Source organism: Vicia villosa, linkage group LG6, assembly GCF_029867415.1.
Source record: "Vicia villosa cultivar HV-30 ecotype Madison, WI linkage group LG6, Vvil1.0, whole genome shotgun sequence".
Taxonomy (NCBI): Eukaryota; Viridiplantae; Streptophyta; class Magnoliopsida; order Fabales; family Fabaceae; genus Vicia; species Vicia villosa.
In genome coordinates this window covers 150,824,740-150,844,942 of record NC_081185.1, presented here as the reverse complement: position 1 = coordinate 150,844,942, position 20,203 = coordinate 150,824,740, and the positions used below count along the sequence as shown (strand labels likewise).

The following is a 20,203-nucleotide window of genomic DNA, read 5'->3' as shown; positions in this document are numbered from 1 at the left end:
CACTAATATATATATTTCTATTTTCTAAATAATTCATTATTTTTAATATAAATTAATATTAAACAAGATATATATCACTATTTCAAAAACTATTTAATCACTGCTACAATACTTTTAAGACAAATTAATATTAAGCAAGATATATCACTATTTCAATAAATATTTAATCACTGTGCTATAATATTTTTTCGGTATAACATAATACTAATACTTAATAGATTTATTATTTTCTCTTTTATAAAAGATTTGAATAGTGTATTTGAATTAAATATTTATATTTCAAACAAACAATATAACAGATTTTAACTGTTGCATGGAGTATGTTATAATCATTGTAAAAATGACATTATATAGGAAGACTGAATTAAGCATAAGCATTAGACAAGGGAATTCTAAGTTAGATCCAGTAGGATATATATGCAATTACTTCTCTGAGTTTTCTTTGGCTTGCATCTCAGATAAGAGCTGTTCGTATTCTTCATCGGATAATGAAGGTCCTCCAGCTGCAAGACGAGTCCAAACCCATAGCTTCTTAGTAGCCACAAGTAGGCTTAAAGATACATTTTGGGGTTGTGTAGCAAGTAGAATATTATAGTTCATCAATCGGAGTCGATAGATGCCATAAGAAAAATCGTGACCACCCGAAATCAATAAATAACTTGCAGGTGCAGGGTTGTCCTTTGCCCAGAGCATCATGTCGACAAGGATCCTCTTAGAAATTACATCTTTGTCATCTATTACCAAACATGAAACAAACTTTAGCGCAAAAAAATCTGAATGTATCAAAACATTACACTCTCTGCACTGCAGTGTAAATTCATAATAGATTATGCCAAAGAGACTCAATCAAAATTTTAGGTCATACAAAACCCTAAACAAAAATATATATCAGATATAGGTCATACAAAACCCTAAACAAAAATATAAATGAGATATAGGTGATAACTGAAGTCCAATTCCAATTTAGGTTAAAATAGGTTATAGTTACCGGCGACTGGAACATGTGTGATGTGAACTCCGGTGGATTGGAGAGCAATGGCTACAGAATCAGGAAGGTTATTTACGTCGGCGTAGCAGAAGAAGGAAACGGAACCATGGTAGTTCATTCGAATAAGTTCCGAATGGACATTAGCTGAAACATGGCAAGGATCTACATCATTTGGGACTTTGAAGGTTTCTAGATCCCACCAAACAGATACTTTCTCAAAGGTGTACCGATCATCCGAGTTTGTTGCTGCTGCTCCAACTCCTCCCATGGAGAAGGCGGTGAGAGTGTGAGCCCTAGAGAGTTGAGAGTGGAGTTGGCTTTGTTAGAATTTGAACTCATTTAGGGTTTCAGTTTGAGAATATCAGGGAAGTTCTTGGGCCGTCATGTTAGCAGAAAGACCAGCAATAAGGCTGTACCTAAATAGGTACCGGAGTGTCACATTCTTCTAAAATACAATAAACAATTAAATAATTTTCTTTTTTAAGAAAATAGTTGATTAAATATAACAATTGATTAATTTTTCTAAAAAAAATATATGACGCGTACTTAAAAATATATATTTTCTATAGAAAAAATAAAAAATACTAATTAATAATTCAATATGTAAAGCATATACCAATAAAAAATGCATTTTAACTTTAACTTATTGCAATTTGGTAAGAGTTTTTGCAATGTAAGCATCTTCTAATTGAATTTACTTCTTCGTCTCTACATAAGTGAATATCAATAAAAACTAACAGTTTACTATGTCATAATAAAAATTTAAAATAAATTAGCGTAATGCGGTGTGATTCATTTTCATCATTAATTGAGAGTGTAAAATTCGGTCAATGCATCTTTCTATCTCTATCTCTATCTATTTATACTATGTATAATGGAAGTGTTGAAAAACAAATTCAATAGTTGAATCTTTGCAATGAGAGTGTTGAATAGGGTGTTTAAAGTGAGATGTATTAATTGGTGTTGAAAGTTTTCAACATATTGAATGTGAAAAGAGTGGGGTCCACAAAATACTCCCTCCGTCCCAAATTATAAAAGAAAAAACAAAATCACGTTTATTAAGAAAAGTAAAAACACAATCATTTAACTTATGATTTTCTTGAAATAAGTTGCTTTGGAAGATGTAAAGAAAAATTTAATTGGTTGTTGGTTATAAAAATGATGAGAAAGAAGGTAAATTAAATGCAATTTGCATTTCATCTTACCTTGAAAGAAATGAAAGATGATTTTTTCTCTTATATTTTGGGACAAGATAAATGCATCTTTTCTCTTATATTTTGGGACGGAGGGAGTACTTTGTAAAATTTTATGGGTTGTTTTGAATGCTTAAATTTTTTAGTGTGTTGTGAATGGTAGTGGAATAGAATGTTGAATTTTATTAAACAAAATCATTGTAGTGAGTATAAATTGAATGTGTGTTGAATTATTAGGTGGAAGAAAGAGAAGATGATGTGTAGTATAAAAAATAAAAAAGAAGAGTGTTGAATAATAAAATCATTGTAATAACCTTATATGCAAATTTTATTCGGTTCAAATAATTGCAACTTTAAAAATATCATATTTCCATAATAAGTATCATATTTTCAAATTTTATTTGGTTCAAATAATTGTAACTTTAAAAATATCCATTTATTTTATATTGGTATATTTATTTATTGAATATAAGTCTATTAAACTATTCTACATACTAAAATTAATAAAATATTTAATAAATAATATTACTATTAACTTTATTATTAAAATCAATATCTAATTATAATTTTGGTACTCTATTTTTATTTTATTTTTTTAATTTTAATCTTCTTATTTTAAAATCTGGTTTTTATCCTCTATTCCACTTTTTTCAGGATTTTAGTCTTTTAATTTGAGATCCCATTTCAATGATATGATGGTCAATTTAATGACGTGTTACTTTCACATATACACAAATTAGTATATATGTCCTTTTTATTATTTTTATTTGATAATTTATAATTAAATTTTATTTTAATAATAATATAAAGTATTATTATTATATTAATTTAAAATAAAAAATTTAAATGAAATTATTATGAATTTGTAATAATTTATTTTAATTTTTTAAAATAACTTTTTTTTATAGTTATATTGTATTTTAGTATGATTTATTAATTATAATTTGTAAAAGTAAAAATGAGGGGTTAAGGGGGATTTGGGATTCCAACCCCCAACGATAAGGAATTTCCATTATTCAAAATTCCTACCATTTAAGCTAAGTTATTTTAGTATTTATTTTGGTCAACAATAATATATGACTCGCATGGAAAGTTTTGCATTCAATTAGTTTCATACCAATGTTTTAAAAATTGAATCGAACAATTTAGGTTGAGTCGGTTTAATCTTGAATTGTAGTTTAATTCGATTCAGTTTAGACCAACAAACCTCTAGGTCTACAAAATTGAGATAAAACCATTTCAACAGTAAAAAACGAAATAATCGCAGAATCGAGACCGATTTTGTTGAACCAGATGGTTCACAAAATCAAAGTTAGTATGTATGTTTTACTTCTCTTGTTTTTTTATCTAATTTTTTTAAAAGCAAATGAGAATATATTACTATCAAAAAACAAAGATACACAAGGTGATCCAAAGATCCAACCCTCAAGAGTTACAAAGAACCTATAACATCAATTGAGCAATATAGTTTCTAGTTCTCCTATAGAGCCAACTCCTATAAACTATCTGTAATACTCTGTACAGTATCTATCTGAGTAGTATGAGCAAACACTACTGAATTCCTTCTATACCAAATGCCATAGAATACTTGTGCAAATGCAATCTTCATTAAGCTAGCTAGCTTTCCATCCCTTACTCGAGACATACTGCAGAACCCATTGAAGTTCCTCAGACCAAGGCTTCGGCTGATGGTTAACATTTAGCCAAACCAGAACTTGTTTCCAAATATCCAAAGTGATCATGCAATCAAAAAACAGATGGAATATACTTTCCTCAGCATTATGACATAAACTGCAGGTGCTCTCATTAATCATGTTGAATCTTCTAAGTTTATCTTCCGTTGTCAGCTTTCCATGGCAAGCCAACCAAGTTATAAACTTTGCTCTCGGTCTAGATGCATTTCTCTTTAGCAGGTGTCTCCATTCCACACAAGTATTTTTATGGGTCATTGTATCATACATATCACTCATTTTTGAATTTCTTTTGGCTGAGCATGCTATCCCAAGTCTGCTGATGGTGTTGCACAACTTCTCTCAAATCTAGAATACTCTTAATGATCCACGAGCTGCTATGGATAATTTTAGCATTAATGACACTTTGCCCTTTTAAGTAGTACATGTGGATCCATTTGACCCACATGTTGTCAGTCTTTCTACACAAGTTCCAAAGGCACTTAATCATGGTGATCTTGTTCCAAATGGTGAGGTTTATGATGTCCTGTCCACCCTGGTTCTTGGGACTGCACATAGTCTGCCCAGGCACTGGACTCTTTCTACTAGTATCCATACTCCCAATCCATATAAAAGTTCTGTTCAGCTTATTAATCTTCTGTATAACAAACTGAGGAAGAAGCAGGCATTGCATCTAATATTAAGTGATAACCAAAATCCCACTCTTCACCTGCAAAATTCTACAAGAATAGCTCAACAGTTTGGAGGTCCAATGCTTCATCCTCTTCATTATCTTATCAATCAAAGTATTTGAGCATTGGTCTTATACAACATGAGGGTGAGAAATAAGCACCTTCTATCTTTACACCTGCAAAATGTTATTTTGACACCATTTTGACATATTACACTTATGTAAACAATGTTTTTATATTATTTTAACTTTTCGATATTTTTTTCTCTAAAACTACTTTGATACAAACGCTAAATATGCCATAATCTGACCATTAACATTTATGTCACGAGTTCTATCCCTTTAGCATCATATTTTTACTTTTACAAATTATACTTAATCCTCAATGGACGAATGTCCTTTTGCCAAAGGCAATCTTCAGATCTCCACCCATTGAATATTGAATATAATGTTATAGTTTTAAAGTAAAAAAAAAGTAGAGTTGAGAAAATTTTTAAAAATATTAAAAAAAAAGGTCAAAACAGTCATTTAGTCATGATAATATATGCTTTTAAATATTTATGAAAAGAATAACTTGAATGCATAAATATATACTTATCACAAATCAAATATTGACTTATAGAGAGTCAACATAATCAACTCTATTTATAATATAACTGATTATATTTAATTTTAAAATATTTAAATTAACATAACAAGTTAAATCTTGGATTAATAGGTCGCAAAGTCGAATACTAAAACTTTTAAAAAAATATAACAAGTTAAGTGTAAAGGTATCTTCTATTTACTATAAGAAACTCTAAAAAAATATTTATAGTGGATATGTAGAAGACACCCTTGAAGACTATTGTGGGCGACTCTAAATCATGTAAATAAATGTCAAACATTTACTTTGCAAAGGGAATGAGACTCACAATTAGATTTTTTTTTCTCTCACAAAAATCGTTTTCGTAAACTAAACCCTAAATTTTAAATCAAGTTAACTTATCTTCTTTTGCAGCGGAAAAAGACCTATTATTAAGAAGAAAACTCGAATAAGACTCCCACAAATACACATTTAAAATAAATATTAAAACATTTAATTACAAAATAAAATGTTTAAATACTAAACTATAAAATTAATAGAAGAATTGTCAAAATATCAGGAGGATAAGAGAATTATTGTAAAAAAAAAGTGTAGTAAGACATTTGTAAAGAAATGGAAGAGAGAGAAATTGTAGAGAAAAGAAACTAGATAGAAATAAAAGAAGAATGAGTTGTTTTTATTATAGTAAAAAAAAGTAACTGATATGCATTTGTGGCCGGAAAAACAAATAAATATTTTGAAAGTCAAAAGCCACTCCTAAAAGAAAGCCTTTCATTTGAGTGAGACAAAGATTTGTGAGGTTATCAATCGTGAGTTTTTCTGAGTTAGTTCCATGGCTGCTCCGGTGGCCATAATCAATCCGGTGACTATAGGAAAAAGTGTCGACGAGGAGGATATGCTTGAAAGAAGTACGAAGAAGGTCAAGGACAATACGTTGGGTGCAACGTCGGTGCCTAGTGACGTATTGCTTTCATACAAAGAGATTGTTACGGGGCGTAGTGCTGAGGAGATGGAGGATGGTTCGCCTGATGAGGAGGGGGAGGAGAGAGCGTTCAACGTTGTGACGGATGGGATTAGGATTGTCGTGGAGAGTATAGGAGGGTATGAATGCCCTGTGTTCATCTTGTCAGAAGCTGAGGAGAAGAGGATACAACGACCGTGGAAAAGAGGGGTCATCGTGAAGCTGTTGGGAAAAAGAATTGGTTACAAAGCCTTGGAGAATAGATTAAATCAGATGTGGGTGAGGAAAGGAGTTATCAACATCATAGATCTAAGTAATGACTATTACTTAGTAACTTTCTCTAATGAAGAGGACAAGCGGGAAGCCTTAACCAATGGTCCATGGTTCACATATGATCATTACCTCACAGTAAAAGATTAGATCCCAAATTTCCAGCCTGAATGTGATACTATTCACGAAGTTGGTGTGTGGGTGAGGATTTCAGGATTGCCTATTGAATATTATGATGCGAGAGTTTTAACTGTCATAGGTAATCGGATTGGGCGTGCGATCAAAGTAGATAAAAATATTGTTTAACGGGAGCGGGGGAAGTATGCTAGAGTTTGCGTTGCAGTGAATCTAACTAAGCCACTTCTGGCCATGTTAAATATTAGTGGGAGAAATTATAAGGTAGAGTATGAAGGTTTGCACCTTCTTTGCCTTTGTTGTGGGAGATATGGTCATTACAAAGAAGGATGTCCGTATATTCTAACGAATAAAGGAAAAGTGCATACTGATCAAACGGGCAAGGGGGTGAAAGACGGAGAAGGAACCTGAGGAGTTGTGAAAATAGGTGATAACGTGGTTGAAGGAGATGGTCCGTGGAAGATTGTTCAAAAGCAGAAGCAAGGGAAGAAAATGGCAGATAGCCGGAGGAACCAATCACCGGCGACATTTAATGCTAAGAGAATTACTGGAGGATCGCGTTTTCCTCATTTGGTGGATGAAAATCTAGAAGGTACTGATACGGATGCGCATAATAATTGTGAGGACGAGGGTGTTTCCAAAATGGGAGAAGCGGTTATAGTAAATAACATTATGATGGAAAGAGAAAGCCCGAAAAATAAGGATACCGTGCTGGCAAATAAAAGACTAGATGGGGATAATAATGATGCGATATTAGAATTAACAGAAAAAGTAGAGGATATCACTATATTTCCAAATGAGGTTCTAGCTAACCCGAAAATAGATTTGGAATATATTAATGGTAATAAAGGTAATAAAAATAATGCAATTAGTGGAAGGAAAGTCAATGGGAATGGGAGTGGAGGCTATAGGCGAATCAGGAAGGCTAAAAATACAGCCTTGGCAACACGTGGAGTAATCATAAAGGAAAAAATTAATGGAGCAAAAAAGAAGACGTATAAGGATATTTTTGGAAACTCCCTCAGTAGCCTAGTGCAGATAGAAAGCCAATCAAATCATTACAACTTGAAGAGGAGAGAGAATCTAAATGGTGACCATACTAGCCTCTCTTTCAATAATAATAACGTGCATGATACTGTTGGTTTGCATGCACTAAAATTTAAACCCCCAGACCAAGTGGATGCTCCAAATTTTAGTGAGATTTCGTCGCCACAAATTGAAGAAGATGTTGAGATCTCTAAGGAAAATAGTTGTAAACCATTTGATAAGGATATTGAAGAGCTGGATGAAGAAGTCAAGGAGACACCTATGTCAACTTGAGTTTGTGTTTCTTGGTTTAGTGATCTCCAAACCCTTATTTTTTAATGACTTATACGAATCATAAAATTTTAGTGTGGAATTGTAGAGGAGTTTCCAGTAAAGCTTTCTATAGGTATAGTAAACAATATGTTGACATTTACAACCCTGAGTTGTTTGTGGTGCTTGAAACTCGATACAGTCCTACCAAGCTTAATAAGTCCTTTAACCTGTTGGGCTTTAATGGCTTTCAAGCAGTAGAGAATCAGGGGTATGCTGGAGGTATTGTTGTTGGCTGGAAGGATAGTTGTATGTCTGTTCAAGTCTGTTCCAAGCAAAGTCAGTTTATTCATCTTCGTATCTCTATGGATAAGCAAAATGATTGGTTGTTTACCGCCATTTATGCCAGTCCAAATGATAATAATCGTAAGCTTCTGTGGGAGGATCTTAACAGAATTGCCACGGGAGTTAACGATGCTTGGTTGGTAGTTGGAGACTTCAATGAAATAGCTAGTGGTTCTGAGAAAAGAGGTGGTGCCCAGGTCTCTTTTAAGAAATGTGCTGATTTCAGACAAAGAATGAATGAGTGCAGACTTCGTGATGTGGAAACTGTTGGACCTAAGTTCACTTGGAGAGGGCCAGTTTTTCATGGAGGACAACGTATTTACGAGAAGCAGGATTGTGTTATTAGTAATGAGGACTAGAGATGGCAGTTTCCGGAAGCTCATGCTAAGGTCCTAGCGAGGGTGGAATTCTCGGACCATCTTCCTATCTTGATAAATACTGCTAACACTCCTAATGGTTATATTAAGAGACCTTTTAGGTTTGAAAGTGCTTGGTTAACTAATGACTCATACAATCAAATGTTACAACAGACGTGGCGTAGAGAGGACAGTATGTTGACTAATCTTAATAAGCTGGTGAAAGGGATTGATGAGTGGAAATTTCTTTCATTTGATCAAATAAAGCACAGGAAAAAAGAGTTTTTGGCTAGACTTAATGGAGTTCAGATTCGGTTGCAAAGAAATGACAACTATGGTGGTATGAAAAAGATGGAGGCTGATATTCAGACGGAACTAAGTTTTATCCTCGCCCAGGAGGAACTAATGTGGTTCCAAAGGTCTCGAACCAACTGGTTAGCAGACGGAGATAGGAATACGAAATACTACCATATGAAAACGTTGAATAGAAGAAAGAGGAACAAGATTCTTATGTTGAAAGGGGAAGATGGTAAGTGGATTGAGGATCACAAGAGTTTGCATAATCATGTCAAGGATTTTTATGTTAAGCTTTTTGCGCATGGTAATGGCATATGTAAATGGAAACAAACTAAAATCTCTTTCAATAAACTTGAGATGATGGATGTTAACAAGTTGTCTGAGGCGGTTAGTGATGAGGAAGTTAGGAGAGCCTTGTTCAGCATGAAACCTTAGAAAGCCCCAGATCCAGATGGTTTCCCTGCAGTTTTTTTCAGAAAGCGTGGCGTCTAGTGGGGAATAATGTCTGTAATTTTGTGCGCCTGGTTTGGCAAAACCCTAGAGCTATAGCAGATGTTAATCAGACAGATATTTGTTTGATTCCAAAAGTGGATCAGCCTAACAATATTGCTCAATTCCGTCCTATCTCCCTGTGTTACACAATTTACAAGGTAGTAAGCAAAGTTATTGTAGGAAGGTTAAAAGCTTATATGCCTTCGCTCATCTCCCCTTTTCAAACGGGATTCGTCCCGGGGAGATCCATCCATGAAAACATGATTCTAGATAAGGAAATAATGCACTGTATGCATAGGAAGAAAGGTAAGAAAGGTTTCTTTGCTATAAAAATAGATTTGTCCAAGGCTTATGACAAGATTAGTTGGGAATGTATTTGGAGAGTCCTTACTGAGATCAATATTCCTGAAACCTTGATTAATATCATCATGCATGGAGTATCGAGCGTTGAAACAAATATTAACTGGAATGGGAATAGAGGTGAATTCTTTAAACCGCAAAGAGGTATTAGACAAGGTGATCCTCTTTCACCTTATCTCTTTGTCCTTTACATGGACAAGCTATCTCATCTTATCAAAGAAGAAGTTCTGAACAAGAAGTGGAGTGTTTTTCAAGTGGGGAAAACGGCCAGAAAATTTCGCATTTAATGTTTGCGGATGACTTGCTGCTGTTTGGTGAAGCCTCAGAGAAATACATCCTTAACGTTATGAACACTCTGCGTAATTTCTGTGAGATACTATGGAAAGAAGTGAGCATGGAAAAATCCTCTCTTTTGTTCTCTCCGAATGTTGCAAGGGTAGTTAGAAACAAGATAGTCCAGATTTCTGGTTTTAAAGAAACTCTTGATTTTGGAAAGTATTTGGGAGTTCCGTTGAATGGCAAAAACTAAAGAGGAGAGACTTCCATTACATTGTGGAACAAGTGGCTCCCAAGCTTGCAGGATGGAGAACTTCGTATCTTTCTTTTGCGGGGCGTGTTACCTTGGCTAAGAGTGTGGTGGAAGCTATCCCGATTTATCCGATGATGTCCAACCTTCTCCCTAAAGCGTGTGTGAAAGAGATTCAAAAGATTCAACGGAGTTTTATTTAGGGAGATACGGAAAATAAAAAGAAGATGCACGTTGTTGCTTGGAGTGATGTTACCATGCCAAAGCAGTGGGGGGGCTTAGGGCTCCGAGACCTAGAAATCATGAATCAATCCTGTGTATTGAAGTTAGGATATAATTTGCTCAACAATCCGGATGCATTGTGGTACCAAGTTATGATTGGAAACTCTCAACAAAAGTCTTTAAATGCGAGTTTGTCTTATAAGAACTCGAATTTGAGCCTTTGGAAGGCCATTGCTAAGAACAGTCCGATGCTTTTGGAAGAAAGGTTGTGGATTATAGGTGATGGGAGAAATATTGATGCTTGGAGTGAGCCTTGGATAGATAGAGGGTTAATTATCATCGAGCTTGGGCTGAACATTCCTCCTGATCTGCATAATGTGAAAGTTGCTGATCTAGTAGATGAGAAGGGAGAGTGGAAGTGGTGTGTCTTTGAAGATTGGATGCCGAATGATATCATGGTAAGGCTGCGTGCTATGCTTCCTCCTGCAGAGAGCCGTGGGGAGGATGTGATAACAGTCTGCTGTTCCAATGACGGAAAATACTCGGTTAAGTATATGTACGACAAACTAAAGAAGGATACGAATTATGAGGAGGAGGAAGTGTGGAGCATGGTGTGGCAATTGCACGTTCCTGAGAGAGTGACAAGCTTTATTTGGCTTATGGTTCATGATCGGCTGTTAAATAATTATCGTAAAAGTCAGTGTGGGATTGGTGATGCTAGCTGCACTTTTTGTGGCTCTGTTTGTGAAGATGCCTTGCATGTTTTCAGGGACTGCACTACGGTTAAGAAGGTGTGGGATGGTACTGTGCAAAAGTGTTTAAAGAAAAAATTCCTCTTGAGCAATTTGCAGGAATGGATCATTTGTAACATAGAGGATAAGGAATGGTGTGATACTTGGGCTATGAGCTGCTATAGCATTTGACAATGGCAGAATAAAGAAATTCATGAAGTAGATTACAAGAGACCTCTTGATCAGGTGCAACAAATAAGAAAAAGAAATATGGAATATGAAGAAGCTATGAAAGTGCATAACACCTTGTTACATAATTGTCGTGTGCTTTCTGAGATTCATTGGGAGCCGCCGGATATTCAGAGCATTAAGCTCAACATAGACGGAGCGTGTGATCAAAATGGTATAGCAGGGTGTGGAGGCGTCTTTCGTGATGCTAATGGTCTTTGGTTGTGTGGCTTTACGAAGTTTGTTGGCATATGTAACGCGTTTTTGGCTGAGTTATGGGGCATTTTTGAAGGGCTCAATATCGCGGTTTCGAAAGGCTATAGTAGATTGGAGGTGAATGTGGATTCGCTTGATGCTTGTAAAGCCTTAAATGGAGAATTGGTGCAGAATAGTGCAGGCAGAAACTTGATTCTTCGCATTAAGAACTTGCTGGAATTGTTTGAACAGGTGGAAGTTAAGCATGTTTATAGGGAAGCCAACAAATGTGCCGACGAGCTCGCTAAAATGGGCAAGAAAACCCGAGCAGATTTAAGTATCTTTGAGTTTATTCTTGAGTCTGTTCTTAAATTCTTCGAGGAGGATGCCATAAGGTTTTCGTCTGCTAATGTGGTGTTAGTGTAGTTTTTTCTTTTCTTGGGCTTAGGCCCTCTCTACTACCAAAAAAAGATTTGTGAGGTTATAAATTTCACTGAAACTTTTAGCGATTAATATTTCAATTTCTTGCACTGATTCTCTTCCAAATATAAATATTTCAGTTGTAGAAGAATAATGCAAAAGGCTTTGAATTGAAAACTCTCATAATTTTTAAAATATAATCATATAACGATTAAGTAAACCACCACAAAGAAAAGTTTCACGAATAACAATTTTCAGTTGGTTGACAAACATATAAACATAGAAAGCTTTTCAATCGATGTCTTATATTTAGATATAAAAACAGAAAAAACAAACAAATGAAAATTTGGGAATGTAATTAAAGAAAATAAAACACAATTTCTATCAAATTATAATAAGTATAATTGTTAGAAAGTTTGGGAAAGTAATCAAAGAAAACAAACAAATGAAAATTTGGGAACATAATCAAAGAAAATAAAACACGATTTGGGAATGCTATACATTTAAGCCTTCATAGCATTATCATAAGGGTTAAATAAATTAAACTCCCTGCCTTTATAGCGAGTTTTGCTTTGGGACCCCTGAAGTTTTTTTTTATTTACATAAGACCCCTTAGAAAACTCAATTCCTGGATTTACCACACCTCAATACCACACCTGCTGACTGGTCATCCAATTAGTGGCCACATTGGCATTTTTTTCTGACTATGACAAGTGTGATAAATAAATGTTAGGGTTGTCTTCTTCCTTCCTTCTCCACTGTCGTTCTTTTTTCTTCTTCCTTCACCGCCGTTCTTCATACTGTTCTTCTTCATCCATGGCCCAAAGCAACTCGTATGGTAGCAGTGTTAACTCAACTGCGTTTCCAGATTTACCCATATGTGGTTGTGATAGAGCAATGAAGATGTGCGTCTCCAACACAGTCCAAAACCACAATAGAAAGTTTTGGAAATGCCGCAATGCTGGGGTAAGTAACATGGCCAAATAACACAGAAGCATACTTACCCCAGTATTGCGACATTTACAGAACTTTCTATTGCGGTTTTGGACTGTGTTGGAGACCCACATATTCATTGCTTTATCACAACCACATCTGGGTAAATTTGGAAACGCGGCTGAGTTAACATTGCTACCATACGAGTTGCTTTGGGCCATGGATGAAGAAGAACAGTATGAAGAACGGCGGTGGAGGAAGAAGAAAAAAGAACGATGGTGGAGAAGGAAGGAAGAAGACAACCCTAGCATTTATTTATCACACTTGTCCTAGTCAGCAAAAAAAAATGCCAACGCGGCCACTAATTGGATGACTAGTCAGGAGGTGTGGTAATGGGGTGTGGTAAATCCAGGAATTGAGTTTTCTAAGGGGACTTATGTAAAAAAAAAAAAAACTTCAGGGGGCCCAAACCAAAACTCGCTATAATGGCAGGGGGTTTAATTGATTTAACTCTTATTATAATTATCGTTTTAAATCTTTATACTTCAATTGATTTAGATTGCTTAGATGTTGCTTAAATGCAATGTGACAATTGGTCTCACACAAAATAGTTCAAGCAACCAAAAATAAATTTCCATGTTAAAGATGTTCTTAGTCATTTGTCTATATACTTTTACGTTTTAGAATTATCGTTATTAGTGTCAAGAACATTTTCTTTTTAAATCCGTCCAAATATTCCTATAATTGTTAATAAAATTTTGTTTTTTCTTTGAATTCGTCTGAGTATTCTCATTGGAGATGCTCTAACACTTATTCACGTGAAAATCTTCCTTAACAAATATTTCTAATGTCTTAAACACCTTTTAAATCTAGAGAAGAGATAATATGTTTGTTATCCGGTATATTATTATTTCTATTATTTCGATCATAACATCATGATAACATTTACTTATATTTAAAATCATATTCAACTACTTAATTAATTAATTAATTAATTATTAAATATAAATTTACTTATTCTTTTAATTTTATTTGATTATTTAATTAATTTAAACTCTTAATTTAATAAATAATTAATATAAATATATATACTCACCTAATAATAATTAGAATATAATAATTAAATAAATATTTAAACATAAAATATTCCAAAATAAATTTACTAATTAGTAATTGATTACTCTCCAAAACAAATGTGAGTAACAATGAAGCTTATGGATTTCAAGGTATCCAAGCAGTTGTTCCATTTGTTTCTTAGGCACTAAGGAATCAAACTAGACTTACTAAAAAATAAGCACATCAAGTTTGGAATTTGTTTCCAACTAAAACTTTGGTCACTTAATAAAAAAACACTAGTAACAAATCTGTGCATACGCACGGGTTCTGTTCTGTTACGCGCATTTGAATATAATATTTATTTTAAATAAAATATTTTAAAAAAATATTTAGATAAATAATTGGTTATTTCGTATATAAATATATTTAGATGAATAATAGATTTTTTTCGTATATCATTTTTGAATAAAAAATATTTGATCATAAATACCATTTCTTGTATATAAAAATATTAGATCAATAATAGATTTTTTTCCGATACACAGACTTCATTTTTATTTAGGTATCATTTACACAAATATTTAGATCAATACAAGGGTGGCCTTGAGCACGGGCTCGTGGGGCGGGAGCCCAGGACCCCATAATTTTAGGGGCACCAAATTTTTTTTATCCCTATATATATTAAAAGAAAATTTTCTAATATAAAAATACTTGTTAGAATTTTTTTTTTTGAAAAATACTTGCTAACAAAATTATAGGGCTATTACAAAGTCAAAATTAATAAAAGAATGTAATTTCCCATAAATAAAATATAGAGTAGAATAAAATCAATTAATTCCCCTAAAATAAAATCAATTAAAATATTTATAATTTTAACAACTAAAGAATTTAATTGAGACACTAAAATTAAAATAATGATATAGAGAATGTTTTATATTATTGATAATGTTATTTGATAGGTTAGAAATCTTCTAACTGTGCCAATTTTAGATTCAAGTTGTATTAATAAATTTTGGAAAGCTTTTATTAAGTTTTTTTAGGGGCAACTAAGTGAGATAAGTAGTGTATGCAACGTATTAATTCAAATTTTGTTAGGTTAATTTAATTCATTCAAATTTTGTGACTATCAAAGCTATTAAATATATATCTAACGAAATTAGTTTTATATCAATTGAATTTTGTGACTATCAATTGAATTATCCAACGATATTAATTTTAATATCAATTGAATTTTATAAAGGGTTATGAATTTTATGACTATCAATTAAATTATCCAATAGTATTCATTTTAATATCAATAAATTTTATAAAGGTTTTATGAGAGAGTTGAAGAATACAGAAAAAAAAACTAGGTTATAATATCACATCAGAGATAATTTTTCTTGCGAGTTCTATATCCTCGTTCTTTCGAGAATAGTCTATTAAATCTTGGAGGATTAGCATAATACGCGAAAAATTCTTGTTCATTCAAACTATTTCATAATTTTTTTATTTCACAATGTCAAATGAAAATGTGTTTTTATCCAATTATTTCTTTTATCCTTATGTATTTATTGTTAAAAAAGTTTTGGGGCACCACTCTTTCGATTCGCCCCGGGTATTCAAATTAAAAGGACCGGCACTGGATCAATAGTAAATTTCATATAAAAATATTTAGATCTATAGTAGATTTTTTCCCGTATATCATTTTTTATATTCCATTTTTGAAGAAAAAATATGTTTATCATAAATACAGTTTTTCGTAAATAATAGATTTTTTATACAAATATTATTTTTGTTTAGGTATTATTTACAAAAATATTTGGATCAATATTAAATTTTTGTATATAAAATTATTTAGATCAATAATAGATTCTTTCCCGTATACCATTTTTTGATCAAAAAATATTTGATCATAAATATCATTTCTCGTATATAAAAATATTTAGATCAATAATATATTTTTTCCCATATACAAACTTCATTTTTGTTTAGGTATCATTTACAAAAATATTTGGATCAATAGTAAATTTCGTATAAAAAATATTTAGATCAATAGTAGATTTTTTCCCCGTATACCATTTTTGAATAAAAAATATTTGAATCATAAATATATTTTTTTGTAAATAATAGATTTTTTTCTGTATAGCAATATTATTTTTGTTTAGGTATCATGTACAAAAATATTTGGATCAATATTAAATTTTCGTATATGAAAATATTTAGATCAATAATAGATTTTTAGAATAAATTTTTTCTGTATACCATTTTTGAATAAAAAAATATTTGGATTATAAATACAATTTTTCGTATATAAAATATATAGATCAATAATAAATTTTTTTGTGGAAGAAAGAAGTGAGAAAGTAATGAAAGAGAAAAAAAAATTAGAGAATGAAGAGAGATTTGGTAAGTTTGATAAAATATATGGGTTGTATTATTTTAATAATAAAATTAAGAATTTTATGGTGCAAAGATCAAATAAAAATAATTTTAATGTGGTGCAAAAATTAAATAAAGGTATTGTAGACTTTTCCATAGACATTAATTTTCTTATATTATAGATTGTGCTCCAACGCTAAGATAGTTCCCACGAGCTCGGAATACAACAAAACATTCCCAATACTCAAATTGAAGGCAAAGTCACCAAGATGATTTGTCTTGTGATATTTAAAAATATCTCCTTAAGCAAGTCAAGGGTACCAACTGAATTACCAGTAATGTTATCTTTGACAGTGGCGGAGCCAAGAATTTTAGACAGCCTGAGCAAAAACTTTACACAATTGATTATTCGTCTGTTTTAATTTTCACACCTTATTTGTATTAATTTTGCCCATTATTTTGTCTAAAAATCAACTATTAAATTGGGGGGAGTACAAAGAAAATAGGGGTTGAGCCTTGGCGCCTGCCCGGGCTAGCTGGGCTTTGGCTCCGCCCGTGACCTTTGATTCGGTATGAGGTAAAAAGTTTCAGATGACTTTTTTTAATAATAGGAGCCTTAGAGCATCTCTAATAGGAGAATTTATTTTTGGTTACTTGAGCTATTTTTTGTGGGACCAATTGTCACATTGCATTTAAGCAACATCTAAGCAATTTAAACCAATTTCACTCTAATGGTAATTTGAATAAGCAATCTATATGTGACCCGATCAATTTATATCTGACCCCACCAATTATCAAGATTAATATTATTTAATGCTAAGCAACCTACTTTTTAGATTGCTTCATGATGTAACTTACATAAATATTTAAGCAACATACATAAACGCCACGTGTATCTACTCCAATGATAAAAATGCTAAGTTTCGAAATTTATAAATCCTAATATACATTAAGCAACTTGCATTGGAGATGCTCTTGGGGAAATAAATATTAGTAACATTGAAGACTATGAGAATAGATAAATCATAGAAGCAATAATGTTTTAATGTTTTAGGAGTTCATTATAAGATAGGAAACCTGAGATATGCTAGATGAATTCATTTAAACTTAGTAAGTAAATCCAAAACTAGAATACAGATTCATAAATTTTTGGAAGAAATGAACAAAAGACTGAAATATATAATAAAGTTCATGTCAAAGAAGATGAAGAGAATAGAAAAACTCAAACATGCATTATTTTCAAACATAAATCATAAAATATCTCGATAAATATAACATAAAGAAGTTATTTTGATATTATTTGTTAGAATTAATTTAATAACTAATTTAGCTTAGAGATATATTTAATATTATAAATAAAACTATCATCTTATTTTAGTATGATAAAATACAGATATTTCAAAAACCGGTCGAATTGATTCATTAGGTTAAACTAACAATCGATCAATTATTAAATAAATAAATAAATTTTTAATAATAAAGTAAATTTAAAGAAAAAGATATTGTTCCAGACTGGGCCGAGCAGGCCCAACGCTTGCCTTCAGGTTGAACATGCCCAAACCACCTGACAAACGGAGCAGACCCGATCCGCTTAGGCACAATAATTCCCAGTGACAGTTACGAGGTGGCCACACTACAACGGTCAAGGGCTACTAAAGCGCTTTTTTTGGGCTACTAAAGCGCTACCAAGGCCAGCGCTGCCGTATGTAACGACAGCGCTTTTAAAAGTGCTCTCGCAGCCCCTCCTATAATAGTGCTTTTATCCAGAAAAGCGCTCTCGTATCCCCCCTTATAACAGCGCTTTTCCCAGAAAGCGCTCTTGTACCCCCCATATAGCAGCGCTTTTCAAGAAGCGCTTTCGTAGGTTGCGCATTTTTTTTATTTATTATGTTTTTTTATCTCAGGCAGCGCTTTTTGTTAGAAAGCGCTTTCGTAGGTGGGTCTTTAAGAGCGTTTTTAAAAGCGTTGTCGTTGCTAAACACAGTATTTTAAAGTGCAACCTGTAATTTAAGCCTCCCAGTTTGACCTGTAATTTATTTTCAACCTGTAATATTTTCGATCTGTAACATATTTTCAACCTGTAATATTTTCAACCATATGTATAGGACAATATAATACCATTATATACCATGGATAAAATACCATTATATACCAAAATAATATATATATATATATACACCATGGATAAAATACCATTATATACCAAAATAAAATATATATACCATGGATAAAATACCATTATACACCAAAATAAAAGATATACACCATTAATATAAGCCCAAAATTCGTGTCCTCTGTATAATCACATGTTTACTAATAGATACATATATAACTAAATCATAAACAGAATATAAGCCCGAAATTCTCAAAATCCGCAGAGCGCACGGTCCTGGTCCTGCAAAGTACAAACAGAACAATACGGTCAATTAAAACAGTCCCCACAAAGTTTCAAAACAGTCCCCACATTAGTACACTATTAATAAGTTAACAATCTATACAAGTCAAATGGAAGTCAAACCATGCATGTACAAGTAAATCGGAATCGAAATCGGTGAAATCAAAATAAGCGTCAAAAAAAGAAAGGTGTCGGAATTGAATGAAATTTACATGGCTATGGTAAAACGTCCTCACGGACTCAAAAATGAAGTCGGTTCTCCGAAATTCACACTCTAAGCCCAACTTTTAATTACGGGCAGAAGCAAAACCGATAAAAAAACAGTCCCGAAATGTAAAGATAAGTGCATGAGCAGCTCCGGAATCGTCAAAATAGTATAGCTACATGTAAAGAAGTCGACAAACGGATACATGGTTCAAAAGTTATGTACAAAACGAAAATATGCACCAAAATTGAATAAGTATTGTAACAATCGGAATACAAATTAAAAAAACTACACAAATTGAATATATAACAATCGGTACAAATTGAATAAAGCACATTAGTCGGAATATGTATACTATTACCTTTTTCACTAACGTCTCTTTCTTTTCTTGGTAGGATTGTGTTCTACGCGTCTCTTAACAACGCGGACGGTTGGATTGATCCAAATACCCTCATTATGATCATTTCTAGTACAAGATTCATTCTCATTTTGATCGTTTCTTGTACAAGATTCAATGCCAACACCAATATCACCTTGATCTCCAATGTTTTCATCAACTATTTTGTTAGATAAAAGCACTATAGACCATTTCGTACTTGTCGGATCACTGACATAGAACACTTGTTTAGCTTGAGAGGCTAGAATGAAAAGGCTCATCTTTGTACCCCACCCTATTGAGATCCACTTGCAAAAATCCTGACTTATCCATTCGTATGCCATTATTATTTTCAACCCACTTGCAACCAAATACAGGAATCTGAAACTTCGCGTAATCAAACACCAAAATGCGCTCGATAACCCCAAAATATGACAAATTTGCAAATTTCGGATTTAAGTCATTCACACTTGATATGTGCATTGCTTCAGCTACGAAGGTAACACCACTATTTTGCATAGTACTTTTATCATCATGTTCTTTGGTATAAAATGTGTATCCATTAATTGCGTATGCGCTATAAGAAAACACAATTATACTTGGACCATATGCTAAACATCTCAACCTTTCTGTTACTGAAGCAGGATCTGAACGATACTTTGAATAAATATGTTCCCTAAACCACGGTATGAAACTTCGGTTGTGCTCTCGTACTATCTAATTCTCATTTCTATTCGGATTTAAATCTCGGAGAACAACCTTGTGCATTTCAACATACGGCTCAACCTCAATCTCATTGTGCAGAACATACAAGTACGTTTGATCCCACTCGACCATTGATACTGTCACAACTTTATTTCCAATTAGCCTTTTTCCTTCTTTTTTTTCAACAATATGAGATTTGGGGAGTCCAAT

The 20,203-nt window shown here is 32.8% G+C and overlaps 1 protein-coding gene across 1 annotated transcript; it reads right to left on the bottom strand.

Moving 5' to 3' along the window:
• Window positions 1-314: 314 nt before the first annotated feature.
• On the bottom strand, window positions 315-1,375 carry LOC131612763 (uncharacterized). Its single transcript, XM_058884513.1, has 2 exons — window positions 989-1,375; window positions 315-734 (listed from the first exon to the last, which is right to left on the bottom strand). The coding sequence occupies exons 1-2, from the start codon at window positions 1,254-1,256 to the stop codon at window positions 424-426; spliced, it is 579 nt and encodes a 192-aa protein (XP_058740496.1). The 5' UTR covers window positions 1,257-1,375; the 3' UTR covers window positions 315-423.
• Between the last annotated feature and the right edge of the window lie 18,828 nt (window positions 1,376-20,203).